This window comes from Apteryx rowi, unplaced genomic scaffold (genome assembly GCF_003343035.1).
Source record: "Apteryx rowi isolate R43461 unplaced genomic scaffold, aptRow1 scaffold_11, whole genome shotgun sequence".
In the NCBI taxonomy this organism is placed as follows: Eukaryota; Metazoa; Chordata; class Aves; order Apterygiformes; family Apterygidae; genus Apteryx; species Apteryx rowi.
In genome coordinates, this window is record NW_020447308.1 from 5517837 (window position 1) to 5538612 (window position 20776).

General features: G+C 53.4%; 1 protein-coding gene across 1 annotated transcript in view; it reads right to left on the reverse strand.

Annotated features, from left to right (window-relative positions):
* PCSK6 (proprotein convertase subtilisin/kexin type 6) overlaps positions 1-20776 on the reverse strand; it is a 42570-nt gene that overhangs the window by 11780 nt on the left and 10014 nt on the right. The window contains exons 7-12 of the mRNA XM_026073564.1: positions 14988-15200; positions 11930-12030; positions 10065-10168; positions 8566-8683; positions 4921-5109; positions 3505-3641 (exon numbers count right to left, since the gene is read on the reverse strand). Coding sequence (XP_025929349.1) covers positions 3505-3641; positions 4921-5109; positions 8566-8683; positions 10065-10168; positions 11930-12030; positions 14988-15200 — 862 coding nt within the window. The remainder of the gene's footprint in view (positions 1-3504; positions 3642-4920; positions 5110-8565; positions 8684-10064; positions 10169-11929; positions 12031-14987; positions 15201-20776) is intronic.

A 20776-nucleotide genomic window follows, 5' to 3' on the forward strand; every position in this document is an offset into this window, starting at 1 on the left:
CCTCCCTGGAGGAGTGGAGACCCAGAGGACTTGCGAGTGAAGCAGCGTTTTGGGGTAAACCAAGGGAAGCTGCAGCAGGGAGAGAGCAGCAAGAGCATAAGGAGCGAAGAGGACACGGACCATCTCCTGGCAGGTACGTCAGGGCTTAGCTGCTTGCATGGCGATAAAGAAGCGAACAACGTAAAACCAGAACTCTTCATTAGCCCGCTGAGCTCTCAGTCTGAACTAAGGCAACGGTTTAAGGTGCGTATGAGGGATTTTTTAATGCTGTAACTCTTGTCTGATAAATCGCAGTGCCACCATATACTTAATGCCCAAAGTACAGAGAGAGCCATTAACTTTAAAAGCTACAATTTAAGACCTGGAGGATTATTTCCATCTGATAAAAGCAGGTCCAGCGCACGCGACGAGATTATTTTTAGCTGTGCTCTCCACAGCCTCCTCAACCAGAGCACCAACCACCTCCCGCCCAACGTTTAAGAGGTGCAAGCACTGCATTGCCCCAAACACAGCGGGGCACAAGCCGGGACTTCTGCGCGCAGAAGGGTAACCCCCGGGTTACACCCCGCAGTCGTGCCTCGGGGGGCCTGTGCGGATCCCGTGCCGTTTCGTACCGCGGTCTCGCACACCCCAGGGCAACAGGCAGGAGGGCCGGCTCGGGGCCACGTCTTGCCCGAGCGGGGAGCTGCTCCTCCCCATCACGCACGGCCAAAGCACAACTAGACCCAGCCAGGGAGCGGAAACGCGCCGCGGGGTCCTGCCGCTGCTGGGACGGGCAGTCGCCACGCTGCGGGCGTGGGAAACACGTCCTCACCCTCCTCATCCTCCCAGCCAGGCTGGGGCTGGTGCACCTCTGGGAGGACCTGCTACGGCCGTTCTCTGCGTTCGCTACGGCCTGAGCTCCGCGAGGGTAACCCCGCGCTCGGAGAGAGCCCGACCTGCACCCAGGCCCGGGAAGGGTGCAGCCCGTGGCGGGTGGCTCTGCACGGGTGTCCTCTGCTGACCTGTGCAATGTGGGGGGGCGAGGGGGGTGCTCTGCCACCTGGTCCATAAAATGCCGCTGCTTCTTTTCAACACTGTTTTTTTTGGTCTTAATTCCCAATCAATGCTTTGGAAAGCAAGTTATTTCAAGCCTGCGGTGCATTTGGTTTTAACTACTAATCCCTAAATTTCCAGGAAGGGCTTAACATTTCAAACACTCAAATATCTTGGCTTTCTGTGCCCTAAGTTTCTTTAGGCTACACTTGGAAAGGACTAAAAGGATCCACCTGCTTAAGCATTTAAAGCGAGTTTTGACTGTGAGGAGGCTGCAAACATTGGACAGGAAAGCTCGGGCTGTTTTAATTGGGAAGAGTTCAGCCATAAGCCTCCAGCCAAGCGAACAAATTACTCTAAATCCTTGGGGCATTTTGTCACCCCGAGCAGCGCGTAGCACGGCTGAGACCCTCTCGGGGAGAGGGGCCAAGGCCAGGCCTGGCTGTGCATGGCTGTGCTCGGCCTCGGCGAAGGGATGCCGGAGGCTACGGGGTGCGTAGCTCCCTGAGGGCCGGGCAGCGCGGGAGTCTGCAACCGCGCGGCCCTAGGGCCACGGGAAAGAAGGGACACATTTCTGCGGGGCCTTATTCCCTCGCAGCAGAAAGCCGAGGAGTTGTCTGTTATCTGACTTTTAATAGTATCAAGCAGGCTTTAATGATAGTAGGATTAAGGGTGTTTAAGGCGTTTCTGCATCTGAACCAAACGGCAGCCAGCACGCGGTTTCTGAGAACACTGTCCCCTTTTGTATCAGCAGAGGGGGGGAAAAAAAAAGAAACGCCCTGACTGTCATTAACAGCTTTTCGGGCCATGTGGATGTGGCAGACAGGCCAGAAATCCAGGAAAGAGGAGAACTGAAGACTCACAAGGGAAGGTGAGGCCTCCCAACCATAACATCCGAGTGCCTGTAAATGTCATCTCCCCGCGGGGCTGTAAACACAGGGAGAGGAGAAAATATCTGCAGCAGCGGCCGCAGCGCTTTGCGCAGCAGCTCTGCGTGCAGCTGGGCAGCGCCCGACGCCGGCTCGGCGGCATCCCCGCATCAGCCCCACATCGCAGGCGCTAGGCCCGGCGCGCGGGGTCCCACGTCGAGGTGGACAACAGCTTTATTGCTGCTCCTGCTTACGCCAGTGTGCCGCTTGCTAAGAACACCTTCCCTCGCTTCCCTCCTGTTTCTCCCTCTTTTTCCTCCTGTGTTTCCCTCTCTGCTTCAAACAAGTTGCAGAATCTTTAACGGAGCAATTCAATACATTAGTTTTCACTTGCTGAACAAACATGTTGAAAACCCAGGTAAAGCAAGGCTCTAGGAAGCAATCACACTGCTCTACCAGCACGGCAGCTGGAAGATTATTCCCCAATTAGGTCAAAATTAGCTTTGTCTCATATAATTAATTATTAAACCATAGGTGAAACTGTTTGTCTTAGTGCACCGTTTTCTGCCCTGGTCTCTAGTCTCCTTCGTACACCATCATCTCACTTTGCCCTGCAAAGCAGCCCCTTTCCTCCCCGGAAAGGTCTCCATGGCTCCAGCTCCATTCGGAGCTCCGCGTGCATGTCGCCCCGGAGGGGTGCACTTTGCCTTTTCGCAAAAGTGCCAGCCAAAAACCATAAACACGGGGGGAAAAAAGCAGCTCTCTGGGCGTTTCTCTACTGCTACTCCTAGTTCAAAAGATTTCAGGTTAAGGCAAAAACGAGAAATACCTTCCTGCGCAATTGGCCTCCACGTGTGCCTACTGCCAGAGTGCTGCGTGGGAGAAATTTTTAATATACTTCTGGCTTTCCATCAATGGTAACTTGGATTTTAACACCCCCACAACTCACACCAGCCCAAGGCAGGGTCCTTCGTGCATCGCTGCACCATTAGGCAAGGCGGCTGCCCCTTTCCGGCAGGACGGGGGGGACGGATCGCGCCAGCCCGGCTCCTCCTCATGGGAAGGGGTTAGAGAGCATGCCGACGGGCACAGGGGGATGACAGGGCTGGTGACAAACAGGGGGTCAGGCCAGGGACAATACCCCCCCGCTGGCACGGTGGCAGCCGGGAGATCAGGATGTCCGTCCACAGCCCAAGGGGCATCTTCTCTTCGCGCTGTTGCACAACCCTGCCCACACTGCAGATGTTCCAGCAGCAAAGCAAAACAAACAAACAAAAATTACAGCTCTCGGGTTTCCTCATTTTGACTCATTACACTTTAATTTTGGAAACCTTGCTCCTGTTTGCAGCAAATTCGCTGTCGGGAGAAAACCCGTTCCAGGCTCCACGCTTAGCGCGGCCACCAGCCCCTCCGGAGCAAGCGGTTTGATCCGGGTTCTGGGGCTCTGTTTGATACAGCTGTTTCTGAAAGTTTGGGCAATAACATTTCGCGGAACGCCAGAGCCATAAAAGCCACCGCAAAGTTATGGCCACACAAAGTGAGATCTCTGGGGGACCCGAGCGCCCTGCAAACGCGGACCCGGGCTGCGCCTGGCCCTTACCTTGCGCCGCGGGGTTGCGCACTTGGGACGGCGTGTCGTGGATCTCCAGGGTCCATTCCCCCGCTGCCTTCTCCCCCCAGCAGTGGACGGTCATGAACTCCCAGCCCTTGAACCCTTCGTTAGAGTGGTCGAACACCCTGCAACGGGAGCGAGGAGGTCAGGGGCCCGCCCAGCCCAGCAGCTGCTAAAGCGATGCACCGAGAAGCACGAGTCTGAACATCGTGTTTAGTTAGAAAAGGCAAACATATAAACAAGGATTCATTTCTCTGTGGCCTCGAGGCCTCAGCTTGAGCAGGATTATTAGCTACCAGCAAGTCCTCAGGCTGGGGCTGAGACCTGAGGCAGATTATTGCACCCGTACAGACGGCGCCACGGTTGCCGCCAAGCGTGCTGGCAACTGCAGTCGGCCAAAGCGGCTGCTGGCACCTCGCTTCCACCACGAATGCCGCACCAAGGGCCGTGTGCCGGATCCAAGGCCCTCGGCTGCGTCCTGCCGCCCCCACAGGGAGCGTTCCCACGGGAAAGGGTGCGTCGCAGCACGCCTGCCTGCCCAGACGGCGGCTGGCACACGGCGGCGGCCGCCCTGGGGTGCTCGGAGCTGCGGCGAGCGCACAGCCAGCCGAGATCCGGGCCCAAAAGCCCAGGGGAGCAGGAAGGGGCCCGGGGACGTTCTGGCTGCACAGGCGTCGCGTTGAGCTACCCACGGGACACTCTGGGGCCCCTTTCTGGCCCTCCTGTACCGCATCCCCCAGGAGGGGTTGGGACCGGGCTCGGCACCCGCAGCGGGGCTCTCCTGGCGGGGCGCGGGGCCGAGCACGGGGAAGCCAAGCGTTCGCCGCCTGCACTGCAACGCCAGCATTTGCAAGCCCCAACACCTCCCCGCACCTGGAAATCCCATTCTGTAAGAGACTCATGCAGAGAAGCCACCAAAACGGGAGAAGCAGCATTTCTGCTCCTCCTGGTTACAGGCAAACTGTGAATCAAACTCTGTTCCTGGAGAAGGCAACGGGCAGGGTGGTGAAAAGCAGCATTTCCAACAGCTGCTCAACAGCCAGATGACACTTGGGAGTCCTCAAACCACCATAAACACTTATGCTCATGGCTCACAGTTTAGTGAGGGACCGTAATTTGGGATGCCAGAAGCCTGACTCAGCTTAGGAAAGGAGGTGACACTGTTTTTTCCCCTGCTTCTCGTGAACTGTGACGCAGCAGTCCCCACTGGTTTTACACTTCTAGTCCGAAGTCGAGAGAATAAGGCTGTTTCCATCTCGTGAGCTCTGGCAGCAGCTCCCCGGCATCGCAGGAGGAAGGGATGAGGCAAGGCCAGGCAAGCTGCCTTCCCAAACGGCATTTTGTGTTTTCTCCCCACCCTTTGGCGCAGGACTGAGGTCACTGCCCCGCGGCAGCTGCTCTCACCTCCTTGCAAGGAGCTGYGACCTGGTTCCCGCGGGGGAGACGAGGCTGATCTGCAGGTCCCCCCGGCGAGGGTGTGAGATGCTGACGCGCACGACGACGTGCTCCAGGTAAACCACGTGCTGGTCGTAATGGTCAGCGCAGGCGCTGGTGAGGGTGGTGGCGCGCACCACGTGGTCGGCACGGATGTACCTGGCAGGGACAAGCGGAGCGTCAGCAGGAGATGGGAGAGTGCTTGGCCTGGGGGAGCGGCACCTGGGAACAGGGCGGCAGCTGGCCAGGAACCGGCTCATCCCACCCACGCGCAGGTGCTGTGGGTGCCTGTCTCTCCCCAGCGTCTGCCCATCAGCCCAGGGTAAGGGGGCTCCGAGCCAGGTGCTTTGCCGAGGTGTCCCAAAGCCGGTGGCCGAGCCTGGCAGTGACTGCCAGCCACGGCAACCAAGATGTGTGGCCTTCAGAGGGCACGTGCTCAAATACACGAATAATCACTGCCCTGAGGAGGATTGCGTCCCGGGATGCCTCTCATCCGTGCTGCTAAGACATAATTTATCAGCAGGGGCAGTCCCTCTCTCTCTCTTATTCCCAGACGTCCTCATGGGATACTTCAGGACATATGCTTGGGAGTCTGACAGGGATCACATAGCTTGGCTTTATTTTGCCTTAGTCATTCAGAATAATTGGAATAGTTATAAACAGTGATGTAATTCCTGGGAGGACCAGGGAGCACTCAAAAACATCCCATGCAAGGACAACATTTGAGATGCTGCATCTGTTCCTCATTGGAAAAAAAAAATTTCCTTTCCTTGGTGGGCCAAGACGGTAAAGAGGTTTGGGAATTTCACTCCCACTGAGCAAACGCTGTTTAGACCTGACCCTTTTCAACGCTATCTTTGCAGGCGTGTAGCCTCCACGTAACCCACTCCCACTGAAGTGCGGCCGCTTGACCAAAGCTCTCAGATAACCCGGGCCCTTGAATCACCCATGCGAAGCCGGAGGTAGGGGAGGGTCAGAGGTAGGGCTGCTGCAGGGCTGCACGTGCACCCACGGCGGGTCAGGGCCGCAAAGATGTGCCCGCACTGCTCAAGCCCCAAGAACTGACAAACTCGGGACACTTTCCCAGCCCGTGGCGGCGGTGGCTCCCTCCCAGCCACTGCTCTGGCCAGGCAGCTGTGAGCGAGCGCCTGAGCGAACAGCATGAGCGAGTAGGGGAATGTGTCACGTGGAAAATTGCTGACCATTAATAGCAGCAGCTTGAGCCTATTCGTATTTCTCAGGAAATACCTGCTCACGTTGCGTGTAAGCGGGGGCAGACGACGCACGCATCTGTGCCCCTTACGCATTTTGCTCAACACTGACGGATAAAGAGACAGAGGATGTAAAAATGCTTAAATCTGCCAATGTTTTCAACAGGGTAAGTCCCCCCCCAAAATGCAATCCCAGCCATACTAAACTGCTCTCTGTATTTCCCACTCTTCCCCCAAACTCAGTTTTAACAAGGGGCAGGAGGGGCTCCTTAATGAGACATAATTTGGGAGTATTTCCTTTGGCTTCTCATCTGTGCTGTGTGTCTCTGGTTCCTATCAGCAAGCCACAGACTGTCTGTTTTGTTTAAACCTGGTTTCCTACTGCTTCACAGCAAAAAGCAGCGAATTATTGTACCCTCTGTTGCAATACATTGTCCTAGAACAGGAATTTGCTGAATTGCCTTACAGTAACAAGACGCTTTTGAACAAGATGTATGCCTTATGGGCTGCAAGTGCGCTTTTTATTATAATTATCGACGCAGTGTTTCTCTTTGGTTTGCAATTAGTGTCTCTATCAGATAAACTGCTTTATGAACAAATTTGGCTACAAATCATTACTCTTGCATTCTTAATTCTTTCCAAAGAAATTGTGCTTTTTTCATCAACAAATCATCTGCTCTAAAAATGAAGTAGTGTCTTACCAGGAAGTTTGATTTTGCCAGAGGCTCTAATCTAAAATTATGCCCCTTTCATCAATCAGTTGGTTGCTGCAGTGGGACTCCTTTGAAAGCCTGCTTTCCCGCAGAGTAACATCTGCCCACTGGCATCACGGGAGCCTGGTTTCAGCTGGGAATGGATCAGGCCTAAAGAGAGGTGGAAGGGTCTTTGCAAGCCCCCCAGGCATCTGGCCAGCCTCGGCCTGGGAGAGCACAGCCCAGCCTCGCCTGCGTTTGGGAGGACCGCAAGGACAGCCGTCAACGCCTGCCCGTCGCAGGCGACGACTCTTGAACCCAGTGCAGGACGAGCTGCCAAGGCAACTGTTAATTCAGCCCCTTCTCCCACGCTCACCTCCCCATTTAGTGCTGGGCTCGGATACCCCAGGGAAGTGCCAGCAGCTTATAGCAGTAAATACCTTTGCTCCCATTACTGATCTCACCCTTCGATCTAGCAGATGAAGACCTACCAGCGATATGATACAAACCTGAACCGGTTGGAACCTGACACAAATTCAAAGAGATTGTAGGCGTTACTCTTTAATGGGAAGTGGGAGAAGTCCTTGCAACAAACTACCATTTTTGGTGCCTTCAAGTCAAAATGAGCTCTTTTGTGGAAGAGAGATATCAGCCCAACACTTCACTGCTAACACAGGAGCCAGTGGGTTAATACTTTGGTCTCCCTAAGCCATTTCCAAAATGGCAAACAGCACTGTCAGCTCTCAAAAATTTCCTGCTGATCACCCACCTGGGAACTGAGAGCACAGAAAGGGCAATATAAATCATCTGCAGCCTAACCTGGTCCCACACAGCCCCTGTGGGACCCACTTGTCATCGTGTTGCAGGCACACATCCTGGGTGGGCACTTCTGAATCAATACACAGGACATCAGGTCAGCTGGCAGGGGTTGTTCTGACTTTAAAATCCATGAATATTCCCTTGCTTTGAGGCAGGAGCTCACCGGGGGCTGTGAATCACTGCAAGGCTCGAGATGCTTGTGCAGAGGAGAGCAGAGCTTAGCAGGCTTTCTTAGCCAAAACTGTAAATAAAACCATATTAGCTCCTGAGACCCTTGTACCTGGTAATTGTTATCAACTGAAATAGCAAGGGATTTTGTCATGCCTTGCATCCAGGCTGTCCAGGCCACAGGACTTGTCCTGTCCACCCTGACTCCTAATTTCCAAGAAGCAAACCGCTTGTAATCTTTGTAGAATTTATATTCCTCCCTGCAGAGCAGCACAGCAAGGCAGTGAACATGAAGCACAATCCCCAGGAAACTTGCATCTTAGTATCTCGGAAGCAACATCAGTACTAAGAAACATCAACCAAAAAAATACATGCAACTTTTCTGGCTTGCCTGGGCAAGGCAGCTCAGAATGACCCAGGATTCACAGCCAAAGTTCCCCCAGCTTAAGATATCACTCCTGGGAGTATCCAGGGTCTCAGAAACTCTGTTTCAGGGTTTGGCTGGATGTGCCAATGGATGAAAGTCAGATTTTGATGCTCTCACAGCGAGTCACAACTCAGCGAGTCTTTGCAAGGGCCTTGTTTCCTCCCTGAACCCAGGCAACCAGAAAACACAGAGCCTGGAGCAGAGTCTCTGCACTGCAAAGATGACTTCACCAAACCCTTATTGCAAGAGGCCGTATATCCCTCGGACCCAGGAGGGGTTCGCAGCCAGCAATACTCACTTGGGCACCCTGTCCAGGCTTCCAACGCAGACATGCTGTGGGGGGACTGATTTCCACTTCTTAGCTTCCATCACAATAGCTTCTGCATCCACCAGACCAAATCCATATAGATGGCTAACTGAAAAGAGAGAAGACTCAGAAACCCACTTCCTTAAAAATACTGCGTGAGCTTCAGAGCTACCTGCGGGGCGGAAATAAATTGATACCTGGCACTCAGCATTTCAGAGAAAGCAAAACCACATGCAAAGGAGGGCTGAAGTATGCAAAGCCGTAATGGAGAAAAGGTCTTCTCCTGGGGCTCCTCACCAGCTGGAGGACTGCACTCAGCTCGCTGCCAAGCTCCCTCCCTACCTCCCCCTGGAGTGAGACAACCCACGAAAGGGGCACGGGGTGGACGGCTCAGGCTAGGCAGCGATGAGCAGAACTGCAGCAACAACAATCTGCTCCCCAAGAGGCAAGAAAATGGCTTGGAAATCTACCCGGGTACTTATGCACTGTACGACATGGTTGTGACCCAACCGCTATCACCAATGAAATGCCATGCGGAGATACCAGACTAGCGCCGCCGTGCCCTGCAGCAACGTTAGCCCCCATCCTAGCCCAAACTGCTCCTGGCTAATTCCCGAGGCGTTGCGCAAGGCGACAGGGCTGCTCCATCCCTGCTCAGTGGAAGTGCCGGCATCTCTTTGCCAGGCTGTGTTGCAAAGCACCGACACACCCAAAACATCCTCCAACCATTTGGGAATGCGCAAAATTGCTCCTGCTCTGGTATGAGGCGCTAATCGACTTGGCCAAATTACACCCCAAAGGTGCCCTGGAGCCGTGAAAAGCCCCGCGGCAGGGAGCAGCCCCCCTCAGCTGAAAGCTGCCCGCGAGCCTTTTCGCCGCATTCGGTGCAAGCAGCCACCGCTTAGCAAGGGCCAGGGCTGACTTTGGGGTTTTATCAGCTGCGATGCCTCGGGCGGCGCGGTGCAGGCTGGCAGGCAGCGTGTCCAGCCCCGTGGAAGTGCAGCCTGCAGAGCTAGCTCTTCTCCAGCCCCTTCCTTTCGCTGTCTTAAATCCCTGAGCACCGGCCAGCTGCTGCTTGATGGAACGGGCAGCAGATGTTGTGGCTCCGCCGTTCGGGATAGCCGATGACAAGCAGGCTTTTGCAGAGCTTATCGAACTGCGATTTATTGCCTGCTCCTTGTGCTGTTCAACAGCCTGAGATACAGCCGGCACAGCTCAAAACCAGCCGAGAGTGGTCATTTGGGGAAAACATCCTTGTGAGCAGGGCTTTGTGGGCCTTTATTTTGCCTTTTGCAGACTTTTTTGCAAATAAAACCTCCTTATCCCAATGTGAGTCAAGAGAGGAGACAACACAAAGACAAGCAAAGCAGATGGCTGAATTTCAGCTTTGCAAATCATTGTAGTAAAAAAAGGCAGCTCTGCAAATACCCTCTCTCCACCCTCACTCGACATTCGGTGCGGACGGTGCTGAACCCGCACACCTGCCTCACCTTTGTGCCCCGCGCCGTTCGTCTTCCAGTCGGCCGCTCGCAGGTGTACTGGCCTCGAGGTCTTAACCAGCAGGTGCTGGACATCTCTCCAGGTTAGCAAGGGGCTGCAACGACACAGGCGCAGAGGAACACCGGTGGCAAGGTGCCTTTGCCATGCCGAAGCTGTGGCTTTGCACCGCCCTAATGCACCACTCCAGCCTCAGCTATTGATATCGATAAATAATCAGCAGTTATCAATAAATGCTATCTTTGCTGCCGAGAGCTTGGCAGTCACTTGTGGTGCCCGAGACTGAGTGGGCGGCGCTGGCTGCAGCGCTCCGGGAGAAGCAGAGCCCGGGGCAGCTGCAGGGGACCAGCAGCAGGCAGTCGAGGACGTTCGCAGGGATTTATTTCAGGCAAAAGATATTTAGCTCTCATGCTCCAAGGTGTAACCAGAGCAAATCAGGAATGAGGACTCAGGAATGAATCAAATCCCAGCGCAGGCTACTAAACGCAACAGCTCATTGATACACGCTGCTGAGCGAATCCTACCTTTGCAGGAGTAATGGCAACTACTGCAGGGAACAAGCAGAGTCCCTCATTTAACAGAAAAATGAAACTCAAAGTGAGACCTTAGGCAGGATTTACATGCTGCTTGTGTGTTCACGGGTGCTGGACACAGGGCCCCGCTGGCTTTTGAACACCATCCAAGATCCCAGCTCAGAGAGATTTTTGAAGAATTTTCCATGCTTTCTCTTACAGTCATTTCTTGAGCATCTCAAGCTTTGATTTATAATTCTATCAAACAACATTTAGGAAGAGAAATTCAATTTATTCCTTCTCATCATAATGGAGTGTCTGAGCGCCTGCATCTCTCTGCACCATGCCCTGGTACTTAATGTTGCATTTTATGCCCCAACCAAACAACTCAAAAATTACATCTAACTCTCTTAACGTATCTGTAATGAAAATGACATCTCCTGAAACGTGTTCACCCAACCTGGCCCCGTGGATTTAAAACTGAGCCAAATGGCTGGAAGCTGGGAGGAGAGGGGGCAGACTGATGAAGACAAATGAAGCCAGATATGCCATGAACTCCATTACTTAATGCGATCATATTATTCTTCCGCAGCGCTCTGCCACTCATGCTTACCTACAGTTTATTCATAGCTTGGTAAAACAGAGCCATGGCTTGGATTTATTTTTATTTCCCCCCCATAAAAAAAATAATATTGAGAAGCTCATGAGAAAATGCTCCGCAGGGAAACACGGAGAAGCCAGCGCAGCTCAGCTGGGGCCAGCGACGCTGCGTGATGCAGAGGGGTTGGGACCGGCACCGGGCTGGGAGGCGAAGCAGAGGGCTGAGCTGCAGCTCACATTTCCCAGCAGAGCTTGTTTGAAATGGGGAGAGGATTGCTGTTGTTCACACTGCATGAATTTTTGATGCTATGCAAAAGCAGTCCTTTTTCCCCAAATGAAACACTTGGTGAAAACCATCACTTTTGCAGACATTTTCCATTTTCCATGACATTTTCTGACGTATTTTTTCAACAAAGTATTTATAAAACTCCTTTTGGAGCTGGTTGTCAGTGGTTTCAATGTACCAGATGAAAAGCCTGACTTATCTTACAAAACCCAAGTTTTCAAAAAAGGGGACAAGTGAAGCATTAGCTCAATAAAACATGCACAGGAAAATCACATACAAAATAACAGTGCTGCATCAAACCTTGCGAGGAGCAATTTAGAATAACTTTGGCCCGTTTCAAGCAGCTCTAGAGAAAAACCCAACTTTTTTTGTTGTTTTTTTCCTGCTTTTGCTCACCGGGTACTGAGTTTGGAAACACGCCACCCAAAAGCAGGCAGGGAGGGCGGAAAGGTTAACTTACTTTGCTTCCAAAGCCAAGGCGATGATGCCGGCGACCATGGGGGCAGAGACGGAGGTGCCAGTGTGGCCGTCTGTGCAGCGGTGCCTCAGGTCCGTGGTGACCTGCGGATGGAGGTGCCACGGCTCAGAGCGGTGCGGCTGGCTTCGCAGCGACACCACGGAGCAGGGAGGCTCCCGTGCAGGCAGGGGGTTGCCACGCACCGCTGAGAGCTTGAGAGTTGCTTAAGATGCTGCTGAGCAGCCACTGGGGAGCAGAGCCCGTGGGTACCTAACCACCACGGCAGCGCCGAGACCTCCAGGGCGCCCAGAGCCGAGGAGAGGGCTGCAGAAGCATTCAGGGGGTGAGAAAGCTCCCACATTCACGTTTTCCTTTAACTACCTTGCTAAAAGATGCAAAATCTATTTGATAGGGGGGAAAGTCAGTTTTGCCGCGGAGCAGACAGAGCAAAAGCTGTGGCTGGAGCGCTGTGAGCGGGGCTAGGCGCGTGCATCTCTGCGCAGAGCGGGACGCACTCCCGCACTGCCCCAGTCTCCCTTTGGGCTCCACCATATCAGGCACTTTCCTTAAAAGCACCAGCCCCTGGCGTTTTGCACAAATTTCCATTTGCATTGGGGGGGGGGGGGGGAGAAAAGAAAAGAAAAGCATTTCCAGCTTTCTAGTTTCAGAGAGAAGCTCAAAGTTTGAGTACTAAAAGCTTGGAGAGCAAAGGTGGGGAGAGATGTTCAGTTTATTACATTTTTAAAAGGCTCGTGGGCTTTGATTTAATCTCATGCTTTTGTGGGGGGAACTTGCCACCCCGTTTCTCAGTGAGGCTGTCTTGGAAACTGCTGGTTTTGCCCAGCTCTGACACAGCTGCTTGCTCATCAATGTGCTGGCGGACTGACGCAGGACGCGAGTGTCATGAAAGATGGCCCCACAGAGACACTTCAAGTCTGGCTTCTGGGTGGACATTAATGTTCTTGGGGCACAATTGAAATCACTCTTGAAAAAAAAAAATTGACTTGTAGAAACTTCATTTTCTGTCAAAAAATAATTCGGGTAGAAACTTCCCTATCAGCTCTGGTAATGTGCAGCGCTGGTGGGTGATGTTTTGATTGCCTGAGTTGCAGATGACGCACAGAGGCTTTCATAAGGAAATGTCTTGCTGCAAAGAGACCACAAAAGTTGTTGTAACAGGGCAAATATAGCCTGAACAGCAGGGAAAAATATCCGAGATGTCCAGAAAATGATTCATTAACCCTCTGTGACGTTGCCTTACTGTTTCTTTGAGGGAAAGCTCTCTACGCAACAGCACGAAGGAGGAAATCAAATGGGGAATATAAGAGCTCGCTGGCTTTTCTTAAAAGCTGTCGTCCTGGCATCAGAGCCCACTCACATCCACCTTCGTGTGACTAATCACCTAAAATGCACCTCGCGCCTCCTGGAGCCACGTAACCTCGCTGAGCATAAGACTTGTCAGGACGCACTCAAAATCCTGTTCCAACACGCTGCCGCGCAGCCAGGCAGGCCTTTGAATTCAGGCGTGTTTTATTCAAACATATTTGAAGCGATTACCTTGATCAACGCGTGGCGGTAGCTGCCAAGCCGGGCTGCCGGCTCCCTCCTGTGCCCCTTGCTGTGCTGGGCGCTGAGGACGGGCAGACACTCTGCAGCAGGATATGCACAGGCACAGCTTTAGCAGAGATAAAGTCACCTGGGAGATGTGCAACGCTGGAGCGAAGCCCTTCCTGCCTCTGCCGGTAGCCAGGGGTGCTCGGTTTGAGCAGGATGCACAAAACTGCTGATTAACTACTGCACTTTTGCAGCACAGACTTCCCTGAGGCTTCAGCAATCACTGCTAAAATCAAGAGGCCTCTTTTGGAGATGGGTTGGATTTGGGCTGTACGTTGGCATTGCGCTCCCGTTAAATTAATCAAAGCACAGCTGTCCCAGCCCCGCCGTTCGCCTGTGCTAATCACACCCTGCGGCTCCAGGCAGGAGCGCTCCAAGCCCGTGCGTACGGCGGGTGGCAACGCAGTGGTAGGTAAGGAAACACCTCCCCCATGTTTATTCAGCTGACAAACTACCGCACGTGCATGCATTTTAGGCAAGGTCCATCACTCGTTCCTCTTAATACTGGGCTCCAAACGCCTGCGATACTCCAAGAACATCACAGTCTAATGCATTAATCCTCAGACAATGTCTGTGCAGGAAGAGCTGCTCCTCTTCCTGCTTTGCAGATGGGGAGCTGAGCCCCGAGACACTAAGCAGCTCACCAAGGGCACCCGAGGGGTGCTGCACAGCAAGGACTTGCATTCACGTTTCCTAAATCCCTGCCAAACACCTCCATCTTCTCTCTTTATTCCTGTCTCAGGCTAAAATCCTTGAAATTCCCTTCTTCAAGCAGGGGGAACCTCAGGAGACAGGTGAATGCTTGCACACCCTTGTGTTTTTGCAAACCTCCAGCACTGCTTTTCACCTAGATACAAGAAAGAAAAGATGCCCAAGCTCTTCCCAAGGAAGCGACAACTGCAGCCATTCCCCTGAGCAATTTTGCAGAGTTTCACCAGAAAAAGCATGAGCAAAATGCACCACAGAGCTAACGGTAAGGCCCAGATCTTACAGACAAGCCCACGCTGCCTTTCAGGTGTCCGAGAAGTCCAACCGACTCTGAAGGTAAACATGCCTAAATGTTTGCTGGATTGGGCCAAAGCATAAAAAAAAAAAAAAGAAAGAAAGAAAGAAATGATGCCTGAAGTAAATAAATCCCTAAGAGAGAGTCCACCGGAGTAAGGACGTCTAGAAACTTTGCCAAGCCACCAGCAATTACGCTCCACATTGGCTCCTTATATTCAACCTCTTTCATGCTGAAGGCTCCCATCCGAAAGGCGCGTTGCCTCACCCCTGCCAAAAAGCAGTCACCTCTGGGGTGAAACACAGCCGGGCTCTTAGAGCGTGACCTGGCTAGGAAAATAACTCAGTGCTACTCAGCTGTGCGTCAGGCTATCCCCACCGCAGGGGAAACTTTCGGGGAAGCACTGTCCCACTCGGAGAAGTGGGAAGAGGAGAGAAAACTTACTATTTTTCGCTCATAGAAGGCCCCGCTGCTGTAGGTGGTGGCGAGGGTGGAGGCACATTCCTCCAGGTACCAGGGCTTGTACCCGTTCTCGGTGGTGCTGCTGACAGAGATGGTGTAGATGCTGTTGGTGTAGCCATCGCAAGAGCAGTAATCGCCTTCTCTGCCTCCGTTTCCCGATGCCCAAACGAAAATGGACCCCAAGCCCCTGCGGCCCTGCAGCCAAACAGAAAAATACGTGATGAGACCAAACGTTTGTCCAGAATAAACTTGGATATCAGTACAGGAAGGAGAGGAATTGCAGTCCCCTGCTACTGTAACACAGCGCAGTGTAACTCCTTCTGTAATCATCGTCCCTCTAGGGTTAGGATTTTGGGTTAGGTTAGGATGCACGGACACCTCCAGCCTGGATCCCACCCTTCTCCGGTCCATCCTGCCCAGCCTCAGCCCCTGAGCCCCCGTTGCCTTGGGAGCCATCTCATTCACACGCTACAAATGTGCATCTTCTTGCAGCGAGCCCCAGTTTTGAAGGCAGCGACTATCCAAAAGGAAGGCAGAGTCTTAGGGGAAAGGGGATTTTGGTGTCTTTCGCAGACTCTCAAAGGGCAAAAATCTTGGGAATTCACAGCACCTGGGCAAAGGTGAAACCTCTGCCACAGCGTTTTCCAGCCATGCAGGGAGGGGGCTTGTGTCCCACCACATCACACAGGAGACAGGAGGCAACCTCACCCTCCCCACCTGCCTGGCCCAGATGGTCCGCGGGATGAATCAACAGGAAACTCCCCCAAAACAGCGTCTCCTTTGCTCGGAGCCCACAAAGCCCATTGCAAAACCACCCACCCAAACCAAAAGAAAGTTTCCCATAACATGTCTTTTGGGCCTTTTTTTTTTTTTAATCTTGGTCTTTTCTCTCCCTGGAGCTTGGCAGGAACATCTGATGGAGCAGCCCCTGTCAGACACCACATCTGCAAGAGCTGACAGAGCTCCAGCTCAGACTCAGCCAGGATTTTAGTTTGCCGGGGTGGGAAAGGCGAGTCGGCCTCCGAGACCTCCCCAGAGCCAGGGGAAATTCCAGCCCAGGAGGGGAGGGAGAGGCACAGGGGAAGGTGGCACACGCTCCACAAACACTCCTTCGCCAGCCAAACGCACAAACAAGGGGCCCGTAACAAACCCAGCAGCACGGCACAGAGAGGGCTTGGCTTGCCCTTCCTCAGGACAGAAGTCAGTGCTGTTGCCCAGGTGGCTAGGACATGGTTTGAGCTCATTTTTCCCCAAGGTAAATCCAGGAATAACACAGCGCCATGGAGGGCAGTGAGAAAACGTTGCGTGAGAAGGGCATCAGGAGCTGTGTGCAGCAACAGCCCCGCCTGCTCCTCAGATGGGGTGAAAAGAAGGTTTTCCCGGACCTAAGGGGGTTCTTTGGGACAGAGCAGCAGCTTGCTAAGCCCTGGTGGTATTAACCACGTCGCAGAGCTCTGCATGTGCTGAGGAAAGGCGCTCAGCTTCAGCTGACCTCTGCCTCTCCGGTGCGGCTTTAGGAGAAGCAAACACAGGGAACACAGGGCTCTGAAGAGTCCGTGCTTCCCGCCTGGGTACGTTTTTGCAGGACGTCCTGCCTTGGGCCCCCTTGGCAGCCACCACGGCCTTCCCCTCCTGGCTTGCTGCCGCACAAAGCAGGTACCAAGCGGAGGCAGGCAAGGGCAGGAAAGTCAGCACAGTCGCAGCCGCTGCCCGGGAAAGCCCATAAAGCCGTTCCACTGATATACACCATAACATATCATGCTCCTTTTTAATTAAGTTGCCTTTCTCTGAAATGAATGTTTTGCATTTCTGCCCCCATACGCGCAGCTCTCTGGAGAGCCTGGCTCGCGCCTGCCGAGCTTGGCAGGAAATCAATCCACAAGCAGCGGTGGCAGAGCTAGCCGAGGAGTAGCTGGGGTGAACTTGACTTCCCCCGGAGTTACTCATGCCACAGTGCTATTTCGGAGCTAGCCCAGGCAGATCCAGAGTTTACCTCCCTCCTACTGCTTGGCTGTATCTTCCTCCACAAAAAAATGCAGCCTTCCTCCAGAGGAATTCACTGGGGTTTATTGTACTTTTTAAGCATTAGGGGGAGAGGGATGGTTTATTACCTGTCTTGTTCTCCTACTTGGAGAGAGACTCCCTTAGCTGACCCTGCCTCTGGATACACAGGGCAAGTCAGGCTGTTTCCTTACTTTATGAAAGTTTTCATTATCAGGGCTGCCTCCCAGCCAAATAAGGTGGATATTTCCATAGCGAAGATTAATAGAGTTATCTGGAGGTCCATAAGAAAAAGTGCAATTCCTATGGAGATTATTGCACTGCCTTCTGTCAAGGGAGATGCTGACCCAGATTTCAAGTCTGTTGAATCTTTGCCCAACTGCCACTGGGACTTCTAGCCTCGCTTTCCAGGGTTTCCTAGATCTACGAGATTGCTCTGTCCCGACCCATGCTTTTGGCACGGCCCGCTGACGTGGGCTGGTCCCCCTCCGCCGATGTGCACCGTGTCCAAGGGAAACAGATGCGCTCTGCACATTCGCTAGGGCACAGCTTTGCAGCGTGGCTAGCAAGAACCAGACGCGATAAAGCAACATGGAGAGCAAACGACTCTCAAATGGCAAAATCCACCAATCTACTAACAGGAAAAGACCAGCCTCATCATGGACAACCTAAGAATTCCCAAGGCACTAATCAGATCATCTAGAACCAGCCTTTAATTGCCAAAAGTGTGCACAGATTTGTCAGTGATTTCGATGCAGATAAGTATACTGGAGAGCCAAAAGGGGCTTACAACCCCACACCTAGAGCTTTGCGATCCCAAGTGCTCCAGGAAAGCCTCAAGGTTACCTGGTCCTCCCAGCCCCCTGCAAGCAGACAGCACTGCTGGAGGGTGACTCCTCTCTGCTGAGGGATGTGTTTTGTTCTGACCTAAACCCCGTGTCCTACCGAGCCCAGCAGGGTTGCACGGGAGGAAAGTGGTTCTTGGAGCCCAGCATGGTTGCATGAAGACACTAACAGGCACATAAATGGCATTTTCCTCCTCCAGAGGACATTAAAAGAATACACATCTGACACCTAAAGTGTTTTCTAGCTGAATGAGAGATCACCTAATATAGCAGCTCTCTTGGAGGTTGAACTGGAAGAAACACTCTTTCCCTTTGCTCTCAAACAAGTAACTGCTAAAATTTCTGCAAGGAGACATGAAACACCCAACCTCTATATTTGAAACCATTCCTAAGCCAATGCCATCCTGGCAGTGGGCTTCTTACTGCGATAAAATTTGATCCAGATACCATTTAAATGACTGGAAATTGCCCCCAGGCAAGGCTCACGACTAAGCAGCTCACTCCTGGAGGAGCGTCCATTTGACATTGGCTGGGTTGGATTCTCCCCATTTTCACAGCACTGCTTTGGCACCATCGGCTTGTGTTCCTGCTTAATGACAGTCAATTAGAGCCCAGGATAAATATCACCCCATTAGCTCAGGAACTAATAAGGTGTGGCTGAAGGAGCAAATAACAAGAAGATAAATCACCCTGATGCAGTCCTATTGCTAACAGATAAAGGTTATTTTAATGTTTCCATTAAAAACTCAATTTTAAGGATTTATAACTTAGTTACAGCTGTTTGCTTGGGCTAAAGGTTACAGCTAACATTCCACTTACAGCTTTCCTCATTATTTAAAGACAGGGAGCAGGCAATGCAGAGCTGCACACTCAGGGTGCTGCGTGCCACAAATGCCGGTGGCGCTGGGGGCTGAGCAGGAGGCAGGCGGTGGGAGGGAAACACGGGACCAAAAGGGGAGTGCTTCCTACACGGACCCCGCGATGCACCGGGTCCAGACGGTCTGATGCTCTGATGCCCCTCGTGAGGATACTCTGGATACACGCCGCTGCCCCGTGATGCACCGGGCTGCAGCTGATTGCCACATCCCGAGCTGGACCCAATGGCCCCCTCTCTGCACACTGCTAGGAAAACCTGCCATACGCGAACTCAGGGGTCAGGCATCACCCTGCTGGGGCACCGCTGGTGGGCTTCGCTCTGCGATTTGGAAAAAGCTCCCTGAAACGGAGGCCTGAGGGTCAGCACTGGGCGGATACCCTGTCGCAGCCTGCTCCCTCTTACAGCTCCTATACGGGGGAAAAAAAAGGTCTAAAAAGAAGCCTGTTCCTGTGTATTTATATTGAGTGAACTCCCATGCACTTCAATGAATTCCTCTTCAGACTAACTACCCCAGGCAGGAAATTAAGTAAATAGAGGGAAAAACACTCCACCCTATTTTTAGATAACATTAAGGCTGGAGGCAGAGCCTTTGGAGCAGTCTTGGGTCAGGAGCAACCCTCAACATCGATGCATTGCTTTCCAGCCTAAAAATCTCAAAGCGTTTTGCAAAAAGAGGTAACGGCTCGGCTGGTTTCAATGGAGGAAGAAAGCCAGGCAGGGGCCACCCGGCGTCGGTGCAGACCCAGCGGCCCCTCGGCAGCATCCCACCGCCAGCCCGCGGCTCCCCAGCTCCGAGCTCCGGTTTTGTCCCCCGCGGCGCAGCAGCCGCTGAGCCCGTCCCCACCATGCTGGCCTCGGGCGCAGAGGGGCAAAAAGAGAGAAAAAGTACTGTTTTGGTAACCACAGTGATCATGGGGACACTGGCGGGCTCCTGCTGGCGGCCAGGTCTGTCCCCGCGCGGGGCTGCATGCTGGCAACGTTGTAAGGACGAACCTGCCAGGAGGGCTATTGCCAAAAAAAGATTTTTTTTTTTTTTTTTTTAAACTACATTTCCCTGCCTGGCTTCCAGCTCCTTCCAGAAAACCTCTTGAGAAAGAAATTGCCAGAAGGAAAGCCGAAGCGAAGCTGCCCAAGCGAGAGGTGCTGCAAGCCCCCAGGAGCGCGTCCCAGCCCCGCTTCGCCAGGGAGGACGTTTTCCCCCCGCCGCGTTGACTTTTTTAATAAAACAAAACAACCGCAAGCCCCCAGAACCACTGCTTGAGGCTTTGAGGCAGCCAGAACAACCTGCCGCAAACATCAGCACCCATCGGAGCGCGCGCCGGAGGAAACAGCCGGGAAAAGCCCGGAGCAGCGATGGTCACTTACCCACGGCGGCGGCAGAGGGGACGATTTCTCAAGAGGGCCCAGAAAGGTCTCTTACCCAGTGTTTTTAAGCCAGTATTGGACACGTTTTAAAAACGCCTCTTTCTAGAAACAAGCGTGGGAAGGACACGATACCCCGAGCGCGCCGCTGAGGGAGCGACGGCCGTCCGTCAAGCATGGCTCAGCGCACTGGCTGCCGCCCAGAGCCCTCACACGGCTTTGGATGGAGCCGCTTGGCGGGTCCCAGCCTCCGAGGGCTTAAAGAACAGTTACGTGAGTTTTTGCAGCGCCCACGAGAGGCCCCGAGCCCATCCCGCCTCCGACCCAGCCGCACTTGGGGGAGGAGGAGCGGCCACGGGCCACAAAATGGCCGGTCGTGGCCACAAAATGGCTGCTCCCTCCCGGCGGGAAAAGGGGAAACGCTTAAGATGGCGGAGCTGCTGTGAGGAGACAGCGGGAGCTCGGTAGGGCTGGAGGAGGAGGAGCGGGAAAGGCCCTGCCTGACCTAACTATGGAGCCGCAACAAAGTCGTCCCGCTGGAAATGCTTTTGGTTTCTCGGCTCGGCAGAGCCGGGCGCCTCAGCCTTCAGGCCGCCCCCAGCATGGGGCCGGGCTCCTGTCCGCCACCATCACTGCCCGCACGGGGGCTAACCTCCCGCGAGGGCAGGTTTCGCCGCTCCCCGTCG